Source organism: Nomascus leucogenys, chromosome 10 (assembly GCF_006542625.1).
Source record: "Nomascus leucogenys isolate Asia chromosome 10, Asia_NLE_v1, whole genome shotgun sequence".
Classification (NCBI taxonomy): Eukaryota; Metazoa; Chordata; class Mammalia; order Primates; family Hylobatidae; genus Nomascus; species Nomascus leucogenys.
Genome location: NC_044390.1, coordinates 73,997,351 through 74,022,249, shown reverse-complemented (window position 1 = coordinate 74,022,249; position 24,899 = coordinate 73,997,351). Strand labels below are relative to the sequence as shown.

At 37.4% G+C, this 24,899-nt stretch overlaps 1 protein-coding gene across 7 annotated transcripts in view; it reads right to left on the bottom strand.

Moving 5' to 3' along the window:
* RIC8B (RIC8 guanine nucleotide exchange factor B) overlaps positions 1–24,899 on the bottom strand; it is a 115,623-nt gene that overhangs the window by 29,340 nt on the left and 61,384 nt on the right. For all 7 annotated transcript variants that reach the window (XR_004032051.1, XR_004032052.1, XM_004089429.3 and 4 more), the window contains 3 exons: positions 17,183–17,411; positions 16,057–16,152; positions 8,434–8,578 (listed from right to left, as the gene is read on the bottom strand). Coding sequence is in view for 5 of the 7 variants with exons in the window: in XM_004089429.3 (XP_004089477.1) it covers positions 8,434–8,578; positions 16,057–16,152; positions 17,183–17,411 (470 nt within the window). In the remaining 2 variants the exon portion in view is untranslated. The remainder of the gene's footprint in view (positions 1–8,433; positions 8,579–16,056; positions 16,153–17,182; positions 17,412–24,899) is intronic.

Genomic DNA, 24,899 nt, shown 5'->3' with positions numbered 1-24,899 from the left:
GCCTCTGCGACTGCCAGGCCTTTGGTAAGGGTCACGCTTTAAGTTTCTGATCTCAGATCTTACTATTTAAAAATCCAGTTTTGGAGAAATGATAAGAAACTAGAGAGAGTGAAAGTCAGACTGGGATTTTAGCAATATGGCACATAATGTAAAATCTCTCTCTCATTCTTTGTTGGAATTGGAGGAAAAGGGAATAAGAAATAAGAAAACTTAAGGAAGGATATTAGCAAATAGCATAGGAGGTAACTTACTGCTTTTTTAAAATAAAAAGTCAGCAACCATATATAAGCACATGAAGCCCATTAAGAAGGTAGACCCAGGAGTTAGACTGGCTGGATTTCAATACTGGCTCTACCAATTACTAACTGGTTGACCTTGGGTAAGATATTTTGCAGCTTTATCCTAGTTTTCTAATCTGTAGAAACAGAATAGTAACTATCTACCTCACAAGTTAATATATGCAAAGTATGAAAAGTATCTACCACAAAGTAAACATTCTTTTTCTCTGAGAAGAGTGGGTAAAATGATCATTTTAGAATTATCTTAGTTTAAAAAAAGAAAAAAGGAAGCCTAATGAGAAGTTTGGTTCAGGCTCTCCGAAAGTATATCCTGCCAACAGGGTCAGGTGATGTCTCTCTGAAGATGAGCAGACACACACAACTTTTGCAAGGGACACTTGCACTGTAGTAATGTTTTTAGTGATTTCTAAACACCTTTAAGGAAGATACTAAGCAATAACTGGCAGCTTTGTTTAGAAGTATTTCATTTTCTTCAGGTACAATTTCAAGGTAAACATTAGAATATTTAATCAAAAGATAAGAATTGAGAAAATTTACTTAAGGTCTTTAACAGAATGTTGTTCAAATGTCATCTGAAAGGCAACTGTAGGAAACACAACATAACATACAATCTTACCCACGTATAAAGCCACAGTAAAATCTACATCTGTAATTCAGATCACTTACCTCAAAAAAGACAAAATAGAGCTGGAGAAGATTCAGAAAAAGGTAATTAAAATGACTGGGGAACTGAAAGGGTTGGTGGAAAGGAAAATAGGTAAGAAAAGTGGGTATATATGATCAGAGTATAAAATCATGGAGGATACGGACAGGATAAATATATTCTAGGATAGAGTTTACTGTTACATTTTCATATATCTGAACTAGAGGGTCCTTCTCATGACACTGAAAATAAGTGGTATGGGGATAAATAAAAGGAAGCCCTGCTTTCAAATAATATAGCAAACTGGTGAAATTTGTGCAAAAGGAAACATGGGCTAATGAGTATATTAAATGATGTTGAAACTAGTCATTTTCAATCTTAAAACCTATTGGTAACTGTAGTCTCTCTGTGATAATTCTCAGTGGGTGCTGGATAGAATCCTATTAGAATTATTGAATGAGGGTGGGGTAAGCCCTCTGAATAAGTCTGATATGCTCTCTCTTGGCATCAGTGCCTCCCCAAGATGTAGTGCTTTAGTTAAATGAAGGAATCCTTAAAAAGTACTAGCAGAAGAAATGAGTGTTCAGTGTATATAGGTATTCTTAATATTCATGAAGGTCAAACATTTTCTTAATGACATGGTCGGACACAAAGCCACTGAAGGCAACGGATCACAGATCTAAACTCACACAAAGTACCTTACAGATAGTAGGTGATGCTATCATTGTAAGCATTACTGATAAAGCTTATTTTTAACAAACAAGGAGGTTTAGTGGATCCAGAAAAGAAATACTCATTACAATTAGGAAACTCTAAATTGAGATATGAATAAATGTTTAAATGAATATACTTAAAGACAAAAGAACAATAATTTAAAAAGACACAAAATGATGAAAAATTAAAAGAGTTTAAAGATGCAAAGGTTATGAAAAGCCAAAATAGGTTAAACAGAAGTAAACAGAATACTAAATAACTGTTCTCTTATGTAGAAAATCTCTCTGGAAGCCAGTTAACAGTAAAAGCCCCCAGCAATTTTACGAAAATCATGTTAACTCCTCTTTCACTGGAACAAACCTGATGTGCTAACTCTATGACAGGCAGTGTGGGTTACAAAGGTGACTTAAGACATAGTTTGCCTTCAAAGTAGATAAAGGGTACAGCCAAGAGTTTTAAAGTCACATGAACTTCTGTTAACAGGATAAAATACCCAAAAATTAGGGGTAGAGAAGGTGAGACAAATGAAATACGAAATCCTCACAGTGAGAAGCACTGAAGCAGTGTTTCTAGCTACTTTTAAGTCTGTTTTCAAATACACCATATAATATCCTATTTGATACTGGGAAAGTAGTAAACGGAAAATTGACTGCACTTGGATGTTAAGGTGAGCTGCTAGTGCAAACAAAAGATTTTCTGGGTGGTTCTAAAATAAAAAGGAAACACACAAATATATTTGTTCCTTGCACAGTATTATCCATGCAGTTATATGAAAATGCTGCCTAAATGAAACAAGGCAGTGTTCAGTCAAAAAGTTGCGAGAACTATTTCACCACTATTTTATCAGGATGCTAGAGGGCACTATGAACAGAGGAAACCAACCACAGCAGCACTGTGCAAAGTCAGAACTGCAGTGGTAATAACATAGACAGTTACACAAATGTGGGTTCTACCACACTCTAAAATAAAAGCAATACGTTTTTGCTCTTTTACCAAGAACAAAGAATGTCAAGAACCAGATTCTACCCAGAGACCATTCCCCCTTCTCTGTGAAAGTCCTTTTCCTTCTAGTCAAATGCTGTAACTTTTAGAAGACTCAACTAGTGGCTTCATCTTGGTGTCCTTATTTCCAGTCTCACACTCCTCCATTTCTTATTCCACACAACTGCCCAAAATATCTTTGTAAAGCAAAAATAGGATTTTACAACCTTCCTGGATAAAATCTCTAACGTGTTCCCCTAAAAACTAAGCTCAAATTCCAAAACAGGGCCTAAAGGGCTCGTTTTCTGGCCTCTGCTGTCTTTTCCAACCTCGTCTCCTAAAGATTCCTCACACCTTAAACTAGTCTCTTTTCTATACATTCAAGGCTACTTCCTATTTCTCTGTCCTCTTCTGTGAAGACTTTATCTGATCTCCAGCATACCCCTCAAGCATTCCCTCTTCCAGGTTGCCATAGCACCTGGCACATTTCTTCTTAGGGCACTTATCATAGTGTACTGAAATTACCCCTTTAAATGGGACCCTTTATTCACCAGCCTGAATTTATAGAGAGCACAAACATTTGCTCTTTTATTAAACATTTATGGGGCACCTGCTATCTGTTAAGCACTGGGGATCCAAGGATGAGTAGGACATGATCTCCGACCTAAAGGAAACTCAGTGTCTAGAATGTAAGTTCAACAAATAAAGAGTCACAATATAGCAAATGTCAAAAGTATTAACAACAGAGAAGGAAAAATGGCACAAAGGAGAAAATGATGAACTCTGCCTGGAAGGTCTTCACAGAGATGATGCTTAAGCTGGTCTTCAAGGATAAGTAAAGCTCACCATGGTGACAAAGATGAGGAAGAGCATTCCTCACAAAAGGAACAGAATCTGCCAAGCCATGGAGATGTGCCAAGAAATGGTGCAGTATAATCAGGCAAGAATAAAGAATTTAGTATGATTAAGCATGGAGTGTAACAGAGGAACAGACTTAAAATACACTACACAGAGACTCTGTGGAGGTAAAATTTGGATTTCACTATGCAGGCAACAGAGAATCACTGAAAGTTTTATATGAGGGGAATGACATGATTATATTTGTATTTTACACCAATCCCTCTGTTAACCATGTGGAAGACAAACCGAAGAAAATCTGACTAGAAACAGAGATATGAGATATTTTAATAGCTTATTAATAGTTAAGATAATTTTAAGGGTCTGTACTAAGATGGTGGTGTGGGAACAGAATGGGGGAAATAAATAAAATATATTTAATAGGAGGTAAAATCTATAGATGTGGTGATTATGACTTCTACAGGTAAAGAAGGAATCTAGGGTAACTCCTAAGTTTCTGGCTTTAGGAACTAAACAGACAGTGGTGCTGTTTGCAGAGAAAGTGATAGAAGGATAATGAAAAGGTTGAAGGGCATGGGAATGAAGATCATAAATTCAACTTTAGCCATGAGTTTGAGGTACCAGTGAGAAACTCAGGCACAGAGGTCCAGTAAGCAAGTGGATAAATATGACTAGGGTTCAGAAGAAAGGTTGGGGCTAAAGATACATAGATTTCGGAATCTACGAAAACAGAAGCCAAGGGAGAGGATGAGATTACTCAGGGAGCAATGTGAAGTGAGGATGGGGACCAAAAGATAACTTTAGGGAACACCAGCAATTAAATGTGGACAAGGACAGGAGCTAGCAAATCAGACTGAAAAGAAAGAAGAGAGATCAAAGGACATCTAGGAGTTTGTGGTAGTACAGAAACAAAGAAAGTGGACAACGGCATTAACTGTTATGAGAAACGTAATAAGACAAAGACTAAAAAATACCCATTGCTTTTGAAAATCAGGTAATTTGTGACCTTATTGAGAGCATTTTCAGTGGTATTTGGGGCTAGGGAATGGTTGTGGAAAGCCTGACTTGCAGCAAGTTGAGGACTAAGTTTTTCAAGATGTTAAGCAGTGAAGGACAGTGACATAAGTATGCATAGAGATTGGGGAAAGCACATAGGGCGAGTTCAAAGAACAAAAGAATAAAGGGTAATGAGTGATGGAGCAACGCTTCTGCAAACACAGGAAGAGAAATGATCAACAGGAAAGGGAGACTACTGAACCTCAAGCTAAAGAGACAACCTATTCCTCTGAGACTGAAGTGGGTATTACAGTAAATTTATTGGTGTGGGGCTATGTGCTAAGGGAGTTCAAGCCTAATTTTTCTTTGTAATTCAGCCCCTACATCACAATGCCTACCACATACTGAGATTTAATGAATACGATAAAAGGTGGGGGAGAACCCCTACCAAGGCAGATTATTTTACAAATCATCTTCTTTTAATTAAATAATGTAAGGCCTATTTTTAGGCCCCTAGTAGAAAGTACACAATTTGCAGGGAGATAAAAATAGTTATGTTCAGGCTCAATTGAACAAGTTAATGACACAAGTACAAGTTAACCCGTGGGCTACTATGTGCTGGGGATACAGTTGGGCCTGGCACAGATGGGTATTCAAGACCTTTGGATGGTTCTTTCTGTGCCTAGTCTTCCATAAAATTTTGTCCTTTCTCTCTTACCTCTTTTTTCTTTTTTTTTTTTTTTTGATACGGAGTCTCGCTCTGTCACCAGGCTGGAGTGCAGTGGCATGATCTCGGCTCACTGCAACCTCCACCTCCCGGGTTCAAGCGATTCTCCCCTCAGCCTCCTGAGCAGCTGGGATTACAGGCATGCGGCACCACGTCCAGCTAATTTTTGTAGTTTTAGTAGAGACGGGGTTTCACCATGTTGGCCAGGATGGTCTCGATCTCCTGACCTCATGATCTGCCCGCCTCGGCCTCCCAAAGTGCTGGGATTATAGGCATGAGCCACTGCGCCTGGGCCCTCTTTCTTAATGCAGTCTCTGTGTTCCTAACCCATTATAACTGCTGCTTGCTGTCTGTCTCTACTTAGTGGTCTGACCTTTGAGCCTTGATCAAGGTGCCTTCACTTTCAAATTTACTTGGCATATCCTTAAGAGACAGTTCAGACATTCTGAAAAATTATTTGAATTTATTTTATTTTATTTTACTTTATTTTATTTATTTTATTTTATTTTGTTAATAGTCTACCTCCAAACCCAAATTCCAAAATCTGATTACTGTTAAGTTGAAGGTAAACTGCAGACATTTTCTTTTTTCCTGGCCAGAAGGTTTTAAATTTGAACTAGCTGACAACATTTAAAAACAGAGAGCTTCTCTTGAAAACATGGAACATCTGCTAACACTGGCCACATGTTCCTTCATGGTAACCATCAGTTGCTGCTAAATAGTAGCAACATATTTTTTATAATCTCCCATAGTCCCTTCGTCTCCCCACACCAGCCAATTGTCTCCCCAACAGTGAGCCAAGTGTCAGCTTTCATTTGTTCATCTTACATCTAATCCACTTGACTTACTTTTATTACCAGCCTGGCTGCTGTAGGCATTTGAGTCTGTGACCCTTAAATAAAAAAGTAAGTAATACATGGGCAGAAACATTGTTTATTTTATATACCTCTGTAATTCCAGGGTCTAGCTCAAAAACATTTGTTGAACAAATGTCTGTTTATTCTGGAAGAATACATTTACTAAACTTATAATCAAATTGGAAGGAAAAAAATGATTATAGGTCAGGTGCGGTGGCTCACGCCTGTAATCCCAGCACTTTGGGAGGCCGAGGTGGGCAGATCACAAGGACAGGAGTTCGAGACCATCCTGGCCAATATGGTGAAACCCTGTCTCTACTAAAAATACAAAAATTAGCCAGGCATGTGGTGCGTGTCTGTAGTCCCAGCTACTCAGAAGGCTGAGGCAGGAGAATCGCTTCAACCTGGGAGGCAGAGGTTGCAGTGAGCCAAGATTGCACCACTGCACTCCAGCGTGGGCAACAGAGTGAGACTCTGTCTCAAAAAAAAAAAAAAGATTATAATGCAGAATTGTTGAGGTCAAATTAAAAATATATTATCTGCTAATGGAGATTAGCTTTGGGCTCAAAGTCAGGACTATGAAACTAAATACTGGGTCCAAGGGGGAGCAAAATCAACCATTTCAAATTTTAAAAGTTAACAAAATTCACTTATAAATGCAATTTACCATATTTGCTATGACACTCACTCATCGGTAATGTGATTATATTTAGAAATTATTTAGATATGTAATTATTTATTTAGATTTATATATTTAGATATACACTTAGATATGTAATTACAGGAGAAATAAACTTTATTTTCCCCATTTTAAAACTTTTTAAAGGTATACAAAAAATATATGTTCATTATAGAAAAATTATAAAGACAACTAAAAAAATCACCAGTACTCTTATTACTCAGAGGTAACAATAAATAATATTTTGGTATATATTTTGACAAACCTTTTAAAATGAATAGATACACATATGTGTGATTTTGGATTTATGCATATACATGTATAATTACACTTTAAAAAACAGATCATTTCTGATCTCAAATCAATTCAATTCAGCCAATATTTACAGATAACTAAGTGCAAGGCACTATGCTAACCACTTAATTCCAAGATGCTAAATCAATCTTTTTTCAAAGTCATTAAAGAAGAAGTAAATTGTCTAAAAGAACAGATGCTAAACAGTCTATGATAATAGCTAATATAATTATTATGAGAGGAAATATGGCAGAAAGAAAAGACAGGACCCAAATTTGGGCTCCTGCCCTCAGCAACTGTATGACATGTTATTGAAAGGCTCTCAGGTGGCAGGTTGCTTCATTTATGAAATCAAAATATAATATTTACCTTAGAGGGTCATTATGAGAATTAAATGAGATTATACATAGAATGTCAGGCACATGATACCTCTCAATTCATAATCACCATTATAATAATGATCAAATTAGGTTACTAACATACCATCTTAATGTGAACTTAAGTGGTTGGATCAATACATCAGAAATGAAGTTTAAGAATAACAATTGACTTAAGATTTTAAGCGGAGTGAACTTTTCCATCTCCAAATTATCTATCTTACAAAACTGGGGTACTTTAAAAAAGTAGAATATAGATCTGCTTAGATGGGATTTTATACTAGCAGACTTACAAAGTAGAAGAAGAAAAAATTAGTAAGAATAACCGAATAATCAAAGTTCCTTGTTTGGAAAACTTGACTTTCGCAGAGTAATCCATACAATTTTAGAAAATATCTTTAATTGTTGGATCTATCTCAGTAGACAATCACTTTATATACACTTATAGAGTAGTATTTATTACATTGTAGTACAATTATTTTAAAATTTCTCTCTACCACCATCTTAACTTTGTCTCAAGGGTATTATGCATTTTTAAAATTTCTATTCAGTATATTATATAGCTCACATTCAGTAACTACTGATTGGAAAACTTAGTAAAGAAACCAAAACTCCTATAGCTTTAATTCCAAGAGGAATTAAAAAGAGGAATTAACCCAGACCTGTGCCTGCTTATTAAAATAGTAGCCCCTGAATTACTGAACTAATTTTTCATAATGGCTCTATGTCCTGCCCCATTAAGATGAAGGCTGGGTTAAGGATACAGAAGGCAAAGTTTAAATGTGAGTGTGTTTGGTAATGTATCTGTCTTTGCATGTCTCAATGAATTCAGAAGCGTATAAAAATGTTTTTGGCTATTAATTTTTATTAACTCCTCAGCCTCTCTAATAGAACAGACAGTAAGCTTTGGAAAGAATGGAATGAGACGACCAGTACTAACACTATCAATTAAATTTCTCAAAGTCCCTCTGAAAGATAAAAGGCAGAGGCAAAGAGAGTTTAACCTACCTCTCTCTTTGCAAAGGACAAAAAGGAATTCAGCAGCAATTTGCTTGACTCCAAGGTCAACATGTGTCATGAGGCGCACCAGCTTATTTCTCACAGTTGAGCCAACTTCAGGTCGATTTGTCACATCCCTCAACGGTGGTAAAACCTGATGGCACAAATGCAAAAACCATCATCAATCGAGGCTACTAGACTGAGTGAGGATGGTACAATGCAACTGGCCAGTCTTGTAATGTCTATTGGGGTTTGTATTGTAGAAGCAAAAAAAAAAAAAAAAAAAAGGTTAGCTTCCAAGTAAAACTAAACAACAAAAACCAGACCTCAAGTGATTTCATGCCTCTGATGAGGTTTCATTTGATCAGAAACATCTCTTCACTGTAACATCACACTATCCTCGAGTGAATTTCCGAGTTTTTGTTTATCTCAACACCTGGAATGCCTCAACTTGCCTCTATGAAAATCCATTTTGAAGTTTAGGTCAAGTTTCTCTTTCTTCCATGAAGACTTCCCTAATACCCTGAGTCATATTGATTTTTACCTTCTCTTGAGTCTTCCAACATTTTCAGTATAGGTTGAGTATACCTTATCCAAAATGCTTGGGACCAGAAATGCTCCGGACTTCTATTTTGGGGGGATTTTGAAATATCTCGTGTTATATATACATCTGGATTAAGCATCCTTAATCCTAGAATCTGAAATCAGAAATGCTCCAAAATGACCATTTCCTTTGAGCATCATGTTGGTGCTCAAAAAGTTGCAGATTTTGGAGCATTCTGGACCTCTAGAGTAGGGACACTCAACCTTCATTTAATTAAAAAAACTGTACTTAATGTTTTCTAGTTATTTAATTTTATAATAAGAATGGCTATTAATTTTTGAGTACTTTCTATGCATTAGTTGCTATAATAGATGGTATATATACATTATTTATAATCCTCACAGTAACCCCGCAAAGGAGGTAGTAACATCACTCTCATCCCCATTTTATATTAGGTTGGTGCAAAAGTAATTGTGGTTTTTGCTATTAAAAGTAATGGCAAATAGACTGATCCCCAGAGGGCTTATGAAACTTGCTTAGTTTGTCTGTTAGTTTGCTCACTCACTCACCCATTCATCCACCCACACACCTTTCTCCTGGTCCTCCTCCTATCTCATTGGTTGCTTTGTCTCAGCCTCTTTTGCCAATTCTCTTTTCTATTCCTGTTTTGTTAATGTCGGAATATTCAAGGGTTGAGTTTGTAGGCAACTTCATTATTTTTACTCAATTTGTGATCTCATTCAGTTTTATGGCTTTTTATAGTCTCTGCATCCTGATGACTGCCTAAATCAGCAGTCCCCAACCTTTTGGCACCAGGGACTTGGCCGGTTTCATGGAAGATAATTTTGCCACAGACTGGGGCTTGGTGGGTGGTTTCAAGATGAAACTGTTCCAACTCAGATCATCAGGCATTAGATTCTCATAAGGAGCACACAACCTAGATCCCTTGCACGCGCAGTTGGCAACCTAGATCCCTTGCACGCGCAGTTTGTGCTCCTTTGAGAATCTAATGCCCCAGCTGATACGACAGTAGGCGGCACTCAAGCAGTAATGCTCGCCTGCTGCTCCCCTCCTGCTGTGCAGCCCAGTTCCTAAAAGGCCATGGACCAGGCCCTGGGGTTGGGGACCCCTGCCCTAAATTATATCTCCATTGTTGATTTCTTCCCTGACCTCCAAACTTCTTTTTTTAATCACGGAAATGATATGATTTTACAAAGAGCTATGGAAACTAATAGACTTAAATAAGGGCAGAAATTACATTAAAATTGACTCACTTTCATTTTTTAAGATAATTATATCTATGATAGATCTATATAGAGGATATTCAATCTAACACAATATTAAATACACTGCCACCACCTTACTTACACTTACAGACTGATTACAGAGCATATTAAAGTGTCCTGAAGTCATCCTGTTAACTAGGGCTTTTCAGGCTAGTGATTTTAGACTGGAATGTGCATTCCAAACACCTGGGGATCTGGTTAAAATGCAGATTCTGATTCAGTTAAGTCTTGGTGGGACCCATGACTGATTCCTTGTTTCTTTTTTCTAACCTTCTTAAATTTTTATGTGTACCATACAGTTGTTTTTTTTTTTTTAATTTTTAATTTTTGGCCGGGCATGGTAGCTCACACCTGTAATCCCAGCGCTTTGGAAGACCAAGACCAAGGCAGGAGGATCACTTGAAACCAGGAGCTCGAGACCAGCCTGGGCAACATAGCGAGACCCTGTCTCTACAAAAAATAAATAAATAAATAAATAAACTATTTAAAAAGAAAAAAAAAATTTTAATTGTTGTGGGTACATAGTAGGTTATATATTTATGGGGTATATGAGATATTTTGATACAGGCATACCATACATAATAATCACATCAGGGCAAATGGGGTATCCACCATTTATGCTTTCTTTGTGTTACAAACAATCCAATTATACTCTTTTAGCTGTTTTTAAACTGTACAACAAATTATTGTTGATATCACCCTGTGGTGCTATCAAATACTACATCTTATTCATTCTGTTGAACTACACTTTTGTACCCATTAGCCATCCCCACTCCTCATTCTCCCGCCACTCCCCTGTTATCCTTCCTGGTAACCATCATTCTATAGGTACAATGTTGTAGAGCAGATCTCTTGAACTTAATAATTTTACATTATTGAAATTTTATATCTATTGAATAATAACTCCCCATCTTCTCCACAGCCCCTGGTAACCACTATTCTACTCTGTGTTTCTGACCACCAGGCTTTTATAGACCTCTTAAATTTAGCAGGTCCTAAGCAGGACTCTTGAAGTTCCCACCAAATCTGTTCCTCATCAGTTTTCCATCTCATTAAATGGTAAGTCCATTCTCCCAATTGCTTAGTACAAAAACCTTGGAAATATCCTTGACTCCTCTCTTTAATATCCATCCATCAGCATATTATGTCAGCTCCACCTCTGAAATATACCCACAATCCAACCACTTCTCCCCACCTCCTCCAGTACTACCAAGTCCAAGGTACCAATATTTCTCTGGACTAATACCAAAGCCTTGTAAGTGGTCTCTGCTTCCATGCTGGTCACTCTCTAATTCATTTTCTACATAGCAGCTAGGATGATCCTTTGAAAGTCAGATCATGTCACTCCTCAAAGTTCTCCAGTTCCCATGGCTTCTCATCTCACAGTAAAAGGCAAGGTCCTTACAACTTCGTTACAGGATTCCACATAATCTGGCTTCCTGCTACTTCTCCAACTTCATTTCTACTATTCTCCCTGCCTATGCTGTTACAGACACACAGACCTCCATGGACCTTCTTAAACATGCCAAGTACTTTCCTGCCTCAGGTCTTCTGCATTTGCTTCTCCTTCTGCCCAAAAACTCTTTTTCTAGAAACTTGCATGGCTCTCTCCTTACTTCCTTCAGGTGTTTGCCACAATGTCACTTATAGGAGACATTCCCTGACCACTCTCTACCGCTAACCTTTAGCACTCTCTTTTTGCAACACCTCCACCTCCTTACTCTGCCAGAACCTTCCTCATAGCACTTATCACCACCGGACATAGTATATAATTATCTGTTTACTTGTCTGCCTCCTTCCACAAGACCAAGTTCCACTGGGGCAGAGATTTGTTTTGTTTACTGCTCTCTTCCCAGTGTCTAGCATATTACAGGTGTTTAATGAATATTTGCTGGTTGAAGGAAAAATGAATTAATTCAAGTAGCTTTTATTAAGTGCCTTCTATTATATAAGCTAGGCACTGTGCTAAGAAATGAGGGCAGACACAAAGTCAAATAAGAACTTACTGTGCACCTATTATATCCCAGACCATTTATGTATATATAATTTTACTTGATCCACTCAAATGACTTTCTTCCCTCTCTCTCTTTCTACATCAAGTACCTACCATGTATCAGGAGGTATCAGAGGCAGGGGAGACAGAGCTATAAACAAAACTGGAAACTAAATCTCAGAAAATTGAATAATCTATCCAAAGTGTTTACGGAATCCATATTTCAGTCTCTGACTGGGTAGAACAAAATGCTAGGCACAAAGTAATTGCACAATAAATCCTTACTACTGTGAACCATTATTGAACCATACTTAGCACATCTCCCATTTCTAGAAGAATGAAACATGTAACAAATGATTTCATGTAGTATATGTCTACAGTACCTAGAGTACAGAATCTATGAACAAAGGTTATCATGTAAAAATTTTGTTAGCTACATTTTTGGTTCCTTAAAACAAATTTTTAACAAAATTTTGTTGTTATTGTTATATACCACTCCCAAACTGCATATGTATTTCCCCCCAGAATACTACCTCCAACAAATTTTTTCTTTGACAAATCTTGTCCAGTTTCTTTTTCAAATCCCCCAAATACTCATTGCTTCTATAAGCCTCTCCAGAATAATACAATCTGGGTCAGTAATTTCTACCACTTGTTTTCTTTTCTACCTCCCAAATACAGAATATAGACCAATTTCCTTTGGGTATGCATGAGTTGGATTTAACCAGGTATTCACCACAGTGCATAATAATAAACCAAGGTTCCACTTACATTATTATCAGAGTTAATCATCTGTACTTTAAGTTCTGCCCTTCTTGATCGTAACAGTCTACAGTGCATCCTCTTTAGAAGGAAAGCTGATTTCTGTATTATGCCTTGTATCTTTAGTTATCTTTTTACCTGTCATGTTTCCTCCATACCTCTACTGTAATGTTTCTTGAAGACAGACAGTGGGTCACATAATCTTTCATAATGACACAATATGTGGCCCAAGGCCTTCATATTAAGTATTTAACGAATAGGTTTTTTTTTCTTTGGCTATTCTGTTTAGAGATAGCAAAATCTAAACAGTTTAGGTGTACCTGGATCCCTTAACAGAAAAAAGCAAAAAAGCAAAAAAAAAGTATTTTCATTTACTGTGCTTCACCAACTCCTCCTAGTCAAGGGAGAATGTCTTAAAATAATCAAATGTGGAAATGACCTTAATTAATTAATTAATCTTGCTTAAATCATTATTCATGCTTTTTGGGTATTTCTCTTCTTTCAACAGACTGTAAATTCCTCAAAGATGGTCTCTATTTTCTAATCTCTCCTTATCAGCACTACCTATTAGTGTTTCTAGATACAGTGAGGTGCTTACTAAATCTTGACCATAAATACAGAGGGAAAAAAATGAACCTGGTTCATTTATTAGGGGAGATTCTATGTAGTGATAAATGAACAATTGGGTGAATGGTGGTACCACGTATTGAAATGTGGAAAGAAGGGGAAGAAATAGGTTGGAGGGATGAAAATCAAGTTATTAGTTTGAGGTATGTTAAACTTGAGATACCTACTACACATCCAAGAGGAGGAGATGAGTCGGCAGTTCATTGCATAAGTCTAGAGCTTAGGTGACAGGTCAGGGCTGGAGATATAAATTTGAGAATCATCAGCATATATGGATGATTTTCAAAACCATGACTCTTGAATGAGATCGCCATGGCAGCAGAGATAGAGACAAGACAGTATTGCCTTGGGGCGCTCAAACATTTAGGGTTAGGCAAATGAGGAAGATCAACAAAAAGGTTCTCTATTGTGTCCTAGAAACCAAGTGAAGAAAGTATTTCAAGGAGGAGGGAATACTTACATCAAATTTTATTGGAGAATTTAAAAAAAGAGACTTGAGAACTATTAGCTTTGGCAAAGTTGAGTTGCTGACTCTGATAAGCACCTTTGCAGTGGGGAAGGCATGTAGCCTAATTACAGAGGGTTTAGGAGTCAAAAATGAGTAAAAAGAATAGAGAAGAGTGAGTACAGAGAACTCTTCTGAGGAACACTGCATAAAGAGGAGCACAGAAATAAAAAGGCAGCTTGAGAAGTGGGATAAGGGAAGGTGTTTTTGTTTTTAAGATGAAAGATGTGTTTGGGTGCTGACTTAAATGATCCAATACATTTTAAAAAATGATTAATATAAGAGAGAGGGGAAATAAATGCAGGTGCAAATTTCATGAGAGAGAAAGAGATCCAGGACAAATGCTTGCCACAGACAGAAGTAGGAATGATTCATCCATTGTGACAGATGGGAATACAAGGCATATGGCAGTATAGATGCAGACAGATAGCAGATGCGATGGTGGAAAGATAAAGTTTTTTTCTTAATTTCGTGGTGAAACAGGAAACAAAGTCAAGAAATGAGAGTGAGAAGAGGGCAGTAAGCATTGGAGGTGTGAAGAAAAAGGAGCTGTGAAATAGTCATCTTGGAGTTTGCTAAGGAATCGGTTGGGGCTGGTGGTCTTAAATTTAAAGTAGACAAGTCAAAATGGTTGTGTTATTTTCTCTTATCATGTTCAAGTGCTTGGTGGAGACCCAGAGTAGGCAGAAAGCTGGAGTTAGCCAGTTTGTTAGGTTTTGCCAGATGAGTACGACTGAGGGAGCGCACAAAGTGCTAGTTAGAGATGTATGGAAAGGAGTGATTATAGTAATGAACCTCAGGTGGAATCTAGCCTGGGTAAGGAGAGAAGGCACAAGTGAGTGAAGAACAGTGGAAAAAAATGACAGACTGACAATCCTCAGAGGATGAAAGAGTGTTGGATTGAGGGTACTAAGAAAAGGTACTTGAAATTGGGATTTTAGAGGAGGCTATTTCAGGTATTGTTACAATCAAAGTCTTACACTTATAGTCTAAGATATAATCTGAAAGTTTAAAAATCACCCTTTTTTTTTTCAACCCATATTCCAATCTATCAGCAAGTTCTGTGAGCTACTTTTAAGACATATTAAAATATTTAAAACATATCCCCAAGTATGAACTCTAACCACTACCATCCTACTCCAAACTTGCAACATCAGTTATCTTTTGGACTTGTCTCTGCATCCATTTGAGCTCCAGTATGTCAATCTTATAAATAGTAGCCAGGATATCTTTAACCATAAATAAGATCACATCACTTCCCCTCTTAACACACTCCAATATTTTCTCGTCTCACTTAGAAGAGAATAGAAAGTCCTACACCGCCTGCTGTATCTGGCTCTTGTTACCTCTCTTCATCGACCACTCTCCCCCTTGCATATTGTGACCTAGGCACGCTGGCCTTCTTGCTTTTCCTTAAGTATACCAAAGCATCCTCTTGTCTCAGGGGTTGTGAACTTGTTCTCTTAGGGACATTCCTTTCCAAACATTCTCAGAGATACTCTTACTTCTCCACCTCTCTGTTCAAATGTCATCTCAGAGAGGTCCTCCCTTGTTCCCTTAAAGTGTCTCCTTTCTCTTAAAATGCTTTATCTTTCTTCAGAATGCTTATCACCACCTGCCATTGTATTTTATATTTGTTTACTTTTTGTCCCCCTCTCTATGAAATAAACTTCCCAAGGGGAAAGACTTCATCTGTTGTTCAATGCCCAAAACACAGCACACAGCAGATCTCGGTAGCATTTGTTGAATAAATGACTAAAAAAATACACACTTCTTGATTAAGAAGATTTCAAACATTAAAATTGAGTTTCTGATTATCTGAAACAAAATCATTGCGAGAGAATTCAATTAATTCTATGTTTAAAATGCACATAAAAAGACTAACTTTGCAATGTAATATGCATTAAGCAGTTACCTGATCTTTGAGAAATTTTCGGATGTTTCGATGGGCTCGGGAACATTCGGTTAATAAGCTGAGAACTGGAGTTAGACCCTCTCTATAGCTGCTTCCCTGTAAAAAAAAAACCATATGTTTTTGAAATACATTAGTTTTGTTTCTAACAGTATTACTTTCCTTCATGTAACTCAGGATATCAATTTGTTTTTGAGGTGGGGACTTTTTTTTTTTTTTTTTTTTTTGAGAGGGAGTCTCCCTCTGTCACCCTGGCTGGAGTGCAGTGGCGTGATCTCGGCTCACTGAAAGCTCCACCTCCCGGGTTCATGCCATTCTCCTGCCTCAGCCTCCTGAGTAGCTGGGACTACAGGCGCCAACCACCACACCTGGCTAATTTTTTGTACTTTTAGTAGAGATGGGGTTTCACCGTGTTAGCCAGGATGGTCTCGATCTCCTGACCTCGTGATCTGCGAGGTGGGGACATCTTATGTTACCCAAGCTTACAAACTATTTAAAAAATTCTTTTCCTAAAAACATTTCCATTTTATCATCTTCATGTTTACTACTGCCTTTTTTGGTCCTTCCTGGATGTTCCTACATTTTCTAGGATTCCCATGGGCTTAGCCAATGGGCTTGAATGAAGCAAAATTTTGGTGACTGGACTACGCTACCTTGCTGCCTTTTAATATAGATACCTGACAAAGTGAGTGATAGACCAGAGAATGTAAACAGCTCACAACAAATGGGAAATTGACAAGGTCTTCTTTTTTCTTTTTTTTTGGAAGATGTCTTTTAGGTATTACGAAGAGTATTCAGCAAGTTTTTGGGGGGATATTTTTTATTTCTAGGACTCACAAAGTAACAACATGGAACAGTAATTAATTTTTCCTTTGTTTTCAAGCACTAGTCATAATTTTGGTGTTGCATGAACATAGTTTTCAGCATTAAACAAATAAATTAACATGGCTTCAGCAATTTATCATATATTGTAATAAACTGCTTTCCAAAGTAAAAACAATTACGCAACATATCAGTTAGAAAAAAAGCTTAGATTTAAAAATCATGCTCTGTGATGTGTGTCTGTATGTATGGCACATTTACATTCTTTGGAAGCATCTTCCCAGGGCTTCCATTTTATCAGCCTTACCTTGTCTATTCTCTTCTCCATAAAATTGAGTAAAACATGAATGGCTTCCATATTCATACCATTGTATACCATGGTATTGTTTTTCAAAACTGTTTCTTTCTCGGCTGTTTTATTACTGGGCAGTTCATCTAGAGTCGTTGCCTCTTGGGCTGTTTCTTCATGGGTTAACGGACAAATGAGAACATCCAAACAAGAGACCGGAACATTGCTTAAAAGGTTGACTGCATTGCTGAAAAGCAATTAAAAAAATACAATATTTTAACTTGATTGAATAGTCCTTTAAAATGCAAACATAAGAAGAAGTTCAAAAGTGACTTTAAAGAGTCAATTAAAATATTTCTTTTCCAAAATGAGCCATTAATATTAGTTGGCACTTACTGTGAGATAGGAAATAAAAAACTGTTTCAAATATATGTTGTACAAATTAGAAAAAACAAATGTTAAATAGACACAATCACATGATGTCATGTCACTTTCTGAAATGCTAAAATAGGAATTAGTGAGCTTTAATGCCAGCTCTTTAATTTTATTATGGCAACAGTGCTAGCTTTGCATTTCTTCCCTGGGATTTTAAATCCTTTTGTGGATCCACTGGTGTTTTATTATTCCTTAGATTACAACATAAAGCATTTGAGAAGCACTGCAAATAAGCAGCTTATCAGTAGCAACAACATTAAAACCAAATATGGTAGAATTAAGTTTTATTCTTTCTAAATGTAGAAAATACAATTTTAAAATCATCCCATTTTTTCTAAGACACATGCAGAAAAAGGGAAATGGAGTTTTTTCTCTCTTTCTTATCATCAGGTCTCTAAATGAAGTTAATATAGCTATTTCTAATCTCTAGTCCCTAGGCCTTTCAGCTGTGTATTAATGAATACACGAGCCTGGGATGCACGCCAGTAGGGGGAACCCAAACCTTGTATTTTTGGCATTCCCTAAAAACCTTGTTCTGTTGTTCAGTGTACAAAAGATTAAAATGACACTAACAATTTCAAAATTAGATATGTTCTCAACAAACATATTTTCTTCCATGAGTTATTTCATATTCTTTCATCTAAAAGGAGTGGTGGTGTTCTGGGCTAACTGGCTCTTATATGCCTGTGCCTTAGAACTTCCTGATCAACAATGGAAAGACAGGCATTTCATTTCCTAGTGACAGAGAAGCAGATCTAAAAATAACCACATCCTGACTAAAAATAAACTCCTGCAAATGCAATTTAAAAGTCTAACCACTTGGAAACCAAATTTAGAGCTTAATCTATCTGATACTATCTTAATTTAGACCGGTAGCTCCTTCTACTTTAGATTATATTGACACCCTAAAAAATAAAGCAAAACAAACAGAAAACAAAGAAATAGAAATACAAAAATTTTTCTTTCCTCTACCCTGAATTGTGCTCCACTTCCCCAAGAATGAACATTTCCTTTCTTTTTATATTATGGAAAAATAAAAACCAGTAACAAATCAGTTTAAAAGTTAAACAATGCAGAACAGAAAGTGGTAATGTACAGGGCATCAAAAAAATGAATCAAGAGCAAAAAATAATTTAACAAGTCCTACGAATAAATGGTTCCTAGTAAAATACAAGTTATTTGGTTGTCCTGACTAAAACCAAATACTGCTGCTGCTACTGGTGTTATGCACAAAATCTCCATATTTGGTTATTGGTAAATAATCAAAGGTGGCTGAAATACAAGCTTTCCCCAAAACTTTCTCTTAAAAATTTTTTTGCAAATATCTGTAGTTTATCTTATCTATAGTTCAGAATGTTTTGCTTCTATCTTAAGCATTTAGAAATTGTTACTAAATAATACCATAGATTCATTGAGAATAAAAGGGGGGAAATAACTCTACCTTAGAATTATTTTCAAAAACTGTATACAAGCCATTCTGAAATGTTATGATTTTTTCCCTAAACATCAGGCAATAGGCTCTTAAGTCCACTGACCATATGATGCTCTGAACCTACCAGAGACCAGATTGAAAAGTTTAAGATGGGTCATTTCATTACAAAGGAATGTTTCCCGTTTAAATTCGTTTAAAGTAAGCATTTTCCAGGAATTCAGTAAATTTAAGAAACCAAATGTAGAGTTTGATTCAACAAATATTTGGAGGTTTTAGGCTTTTCAAGAAAAGTTCCCATTTTCTTATTTCTTATTTAACAACTCAGTTTCCAAACAACTACAAAATTAATTTTCTGGCTCACTGTGTTTGGGCTATTCTTTTTAAGTAAGGAAGACCAGCTTTTTGAGCTCTGTCACTCTCTGACAGTTTTATTTGTGGTAGAAGAGTGTATGAAATTCTCCAGCTACCAGGAAGTCAGTGACTATGCACAGACCTGCACAATAGTGTTTGCATTCCTACTCCAGGGGGTAGAAATACTGTGTATATTACACTCCCCTTTTCAGCTTCCTAGAGATCATTAATCACTGAGACATGACATCCTCCCGCTCATGCTCCCAGCCCCCTCCTGATATGCAGATTCAAAAGCAAGACCTACTTAGAACTCCTTAATGCCCTGATTAAAGCCTTGTCAGTTGTGGGAGAGGAAAGGCAACCTAAAATCTAGTCCTCTGTGAATCGCGGGACAAAAACATGAAATTACACTGAAGAACATGATATGGCACACGTAGATCCAAAGCTGTTAATAAATCTTGCTGGTCAAATGTATCTTCTTTATATTTGGGGCTTACATATCTTTTTTCAAGGCTGAAAAGTCTATGTAAATGAATCTTAAAATCTCCAAAAGATTTTCCTTTCGCCCTCTTTATTCATTAAAAAAAACTGTTTTTGAGATAGAGTCTCTTGCCCAGGCCAGAGTGCAGTGGTGTGATCACGGCTCACCGTATCCTTGACTTCCCGGGCTCAAATGATCCTCCCGCCTCAGCCTCCTGAGTAGCTGGGACCACACGCACGCAGGACGCCACCATGCCCCTTGCTAATTTTTTAATTTTTAGTAGAGACAAGGTCTCACTATACTCCCCAAGCTGGTTTCAAACTCCTGGGCTCAAGCAATCTTCCTGCCATGGCTTCCCAAAGTGCTGGAATTACAGGCGTGAGCCACTGCACCCAAACCCCTCAAAATCTTTGAAAAGCATTTTTTTCTTTTGTGGTAAGAGCACTTAACGTAAGACCTATTCCCTTAGCAACATTCTAAGTATACGATACAGTATTGCTAACTATAGGCTCTGTTACACAGGAGATCTCCAGACCTTATCTTGCATAACTAAAACTTTGTATCTTTTGACTGACACCTCCCCATTTACTCCTCTGCCAGCCCCAGATAACCACTATTCTACTATCTAGTTCTACAAGCTTCACTATTTTAAACTCCTCATAAAAGTGGGATCATGGAGTATTTGTCCTGTGCCTGGTTTATTTCACTTATCATAATGCCCTCCAGATCCACCCATGTTATTGCAAGTGATGGGATTTCCTTCTTTTTTTAAAGGCTGAATAATACTCCACTGATTCTGCTGTGTGTATATATACATACACACATTTTATCCATTCATCTGACTGATAGACATTTAGGTTGTTTCAATATCTTGGCTATTGTGAACAGTGCTGTAATGAACATGTGATGAGAATGCAGATAACTCTTTGAAACAGTGATTTTATTTCCTTTGGATATACTCCCAGAAGCGGGATTGCTGAATCAAATAATTCTATTTTTCATCTTTTGAGAAACCTCCACACTGTTTTCCATAATGGCTATACTAATTTACATTCCCACCAACAGAGTAAAAAGATTTCCTTTTCTGCACATCCTTACCATCGATTATCTTTTGTTTTTTGAGGTTTTTTTTTTTGTAATAACCCTTCTAACAAGGTATGAGATGATATTGAGGTTTTGATTTGCATTTCCTTAATGATTAGTGACATTAAGTACCTTTTCATGTACCTGTTGTCTGTATGTCTTTGTTGGTTAAATGTCTATTCAAGTTCTTTGCCCATTTTAAAATCAGTTTTTTTTTTTTTTGCTATTAAGAGTTTTTTTTATAGGTTTTAGATATTAACCTCTTAAGGTATATGGATTGAAAATACTTTCTCCCATTTCTTAAGTTGCCTTTTCATTTTGTTGACTGTTTCCTTTGCTGTGCAGAGGTTTTCTAGTTTGATGTAATTCCACTTGTTTATATTTGCTTTTGTTGCCTGTGCTTTTGGTGTCATACCCAAGACCAATGTCCGTAAGCTTTTTCTCTTACGTTTCCTGCTCCTGCTCCTGCTCCTCCTCCCTTTTTTTTTTTTTTTTGACAGGGTATTGTTCTGTTGCTTAGGTTAGAATGCAGTAGTGTGATCACAGCTCATTACAGCCTCAACCTCTCAAGTTCAAGTGATCCTCCCACCTGAGCCTTGGGAGTAGCTGGGACTACAGGTGTGCCACCATGCCTGGCTAATTTAAGTGTTCTTCTAAGAGTTTTATTGTTTTAGGTTTTACATTTAAGTCTTTAATCTATTTTGAGTTGATTTTTGTGTATGATGTGAGATAAGGATTCAATTTCATTCTTTTAGTGAAATCCAGTCTTCCCAAAACCATTTGTTGAAGAGACTATTTTTTTCCCCATTGTGTATTCTTGGCACCCTTGCTCAAGATAACTACATATGCGTGGGTTATTTCTGGACTCTTTCTTTTGTTCTATTGGTCAATATGTCTGTTTTATGCCAGTACAAAAACTGTTTTGATGACAAAGTTTATGGCCTTGATTATGGTAATACCTCTCAGGTGTTTACTTAGAATTCCAAACTCATCGAGTTGTATACATTAACTATGTACAGCTTTTTTTATATCAACCAAACCACAATAAAACCATCTGAAATGATTCAGGCAAAGAACAGAATGATCCCCGACCAGGTGTGTGGCTCACCCCTGTAATCTCAGCACTTTGGGAGGCTGAGGTGGGTGGATCACCTGAGGTCAGGAGTTCAAGATCAGCCTGGCCAACGTGGTAAAACCCCATCTCTACTAAAAATACAACAATTAGCTGGGCGTGGTGGCGTATGCCTGTCGTCCCAGCTACTTGGGAGGATGAAGCAGGAGAATTGGTTGAACCCAGGAGGTAGAGGATGCAGTGAGCCAAGATTGCGCTACTGCACTCCAGCCTGGGCAACACAGTGAGACTCTCTGTCAAAAAAAAAAAAAAAAACCCAAAAGATTTTCAGATGTAAATAAATAATTTTATTTAATCTAACTCAATCCAGTAATTATTTATTATTTACTTGTGCCAGGCACTATTTCAGGCAGGTATTATAAAGAAAATAAAGAAAAAATTCCTGTCCTCACAGAACTTACTCTCTGGCATGGAGAGAAAAGTCAATAAAATTTTTTTAAAGTTAATTAAATAATATGCTAGAAGGTGGTAAGTGCTCTAGGGGAAGAACCCCGGAGGGTAAACTAGTATGTATGGGTTATACTTTTTTTTTTTTTTGAGACAGAGTCTTTCTCTGTCATCCAGGCTGGAGTACAATGGCGCCATCTTGGCTCGCTGCAACCTCCGCCTCCTGGGTTCAAGCGATTCTCCTGCCTCAGCCTCCTGAGTAGCTGGAATTACAGATGCGTGCCACCATGCCTGGCTAATTTTTGTATTTTTAGTAGAGACGGGGTTTCACCATGTTGGTCAGGCTGGTCTCAAACTCCTGACCTCGTGATCCGCCTGCCTCAGCCTCCCAAAGTGCTGGGATTACAGGCATGCGCCAATGCACCTGGCTGGGTTATACTTTTAAATAGGATGGTTAGGGAAGGCTTCATTGAGCTGAGTCATTTAAATGACTTGAAGGGATTAGACAGTGAGTAATGTGACTGAGGGAAGGGGCATCAGAGGAAGAAGAGTAAAAGCAAAGGCTCTGGGGCAGGAGCAGTGGCATGTCTGAAGAACAGCAAAGAAGTTGGTGTGGCTGACCCACCATACATAAGAGGAGTAGTATATGACATCAAGTAGATAACAGAGAAGACCAGATTGATCTTGTAGGATATTACAACTTTAGATCTTATTCTGATGGAAATGGAAAATCATTCATTGCAGGGTTTTGCATGATGAGATCCTCTTAACTTAGGTTAAAAAGGTCACTCTGGCTACTGCATTGAGGACAGTCAGTAGGACATCAAAGGTAAGGGAGAATAGTTAGGATGTTACTGCAATAATTCAGGTGAGTGAACAAGGTATTAACAGTGAACTGGTTCATTCAATACATATTGAAGGATTTCCTGACAGGCTAGTGTGGAGTTTGAGAGAATCTAAAGTTCTAGCCTTAGCAAGTGAAAAGCTGGAGGTGCCATAAACTGAAAATGGGAAACACTGCAAGAGAAGTAGCTTTTTAGGGGGACGATAGAGAGTTTAATTTTGGATGTTAAGTTTGGGGTGTCTAGTTGACATCCAAGTGGAGATGTTAACAGGAAATTAGCTATGTGAGTCTGGAGTTCAGGGAGGGAGATCGGGGTTACAGAGGGATATAAACTGAAAAGTCATCGGCGTGTAGATGGTATTTAAAGAGAAGACTGTATTAGATCAGTAAAGGAGTGAGTGTGGATTAAAAGACCATGAAAGCTGAGCCTGGAGCACTCTATCATTCAGAGGCTGAGGAGTAGACAGAGAATTTACAATTAGTTAGGTAAGAGGAAAACCAAGATAGCATGGTATCTAAGAATGGAGTGATGATCTGTGTCAAATGATGCTGACAGATCAAGTAAGAGGATGACTGAAAAATGTCCACTGGATTTAGCAACACAGAAGTCACTAGTGACCTTAACAACAGCCATTCTGGTGGAGTAGTCAGGCTAAAAGCCTCGGTGAACTGGACTCAAAAGAACAGTAGAGGAATCAGATAGTCAACACTTAAAGGAGTTTTGCTACAAAGAACAAGAGAGGACTACAGCAGCAACAGGTGGGGAAGCTTCAAGAGAACTTTGAGTGGAAAGACCCCTGAATGCTACTCTCAGTGAAATACCTTTTAACCCGTAGTGACCAGGTCATTGTTCTCTAAATGTGCTGTAGACATACTCTCTTTTCTGTATTTGTCCATGTTTTCTCCTGCCTAGAACATTTTCATTCTTTAAGACTAGCTCAAACCTCACTTTATTCATTCAACAAATAAAATATTTGCTATGCCTTGTGCTAGGTGCCAGGTATAAAAAAGAAAATAAACTCCTTTTCCTAAGGGAAGGCAGCATAACATAATTAGTAAAGCACTGGGTTTGAATTCTAGTATGCCTTAGGCAAATTATATAACCTCTTCTAGGCCTTGTCCTACCTCTAAAATAAAGGAGCTTAAACTTACCAGGTTGATGTGGATATTAAATGAAGAAAGGCATGCAAAGCATTCTGCCTGGTACATAGTAAATGTCAACAATTAAGGAGCTTCTGAACAGCAGACATATTCCACTATAAGAGGGAATAGCAAAATTTTGGAGGAATGAGAGATTATGGTACTTGTGGGGAACTGAAAACAGGTTCCTAAACCTAAAGCAAACGATAAGGCCTCCAAAGGAGGGGTCTTAGTAGGTAATAAGACCAGAAAGGTCTATTTATGTACGTATGAAATGGGGTGGGGACATTATAAAAAGTCTTGTATGTTATGATAAGGTAACTTACTAATGACCTTAAACCAGAGTTGTGCTGGCAGAGGAGTAGATGCAGGAGCCTGATTATAGTGGGCTGAAGAATGAATAGGGGGTAAAGCCATGGAAACGGTAAGTACAAACCAGTTAGTCTGCAA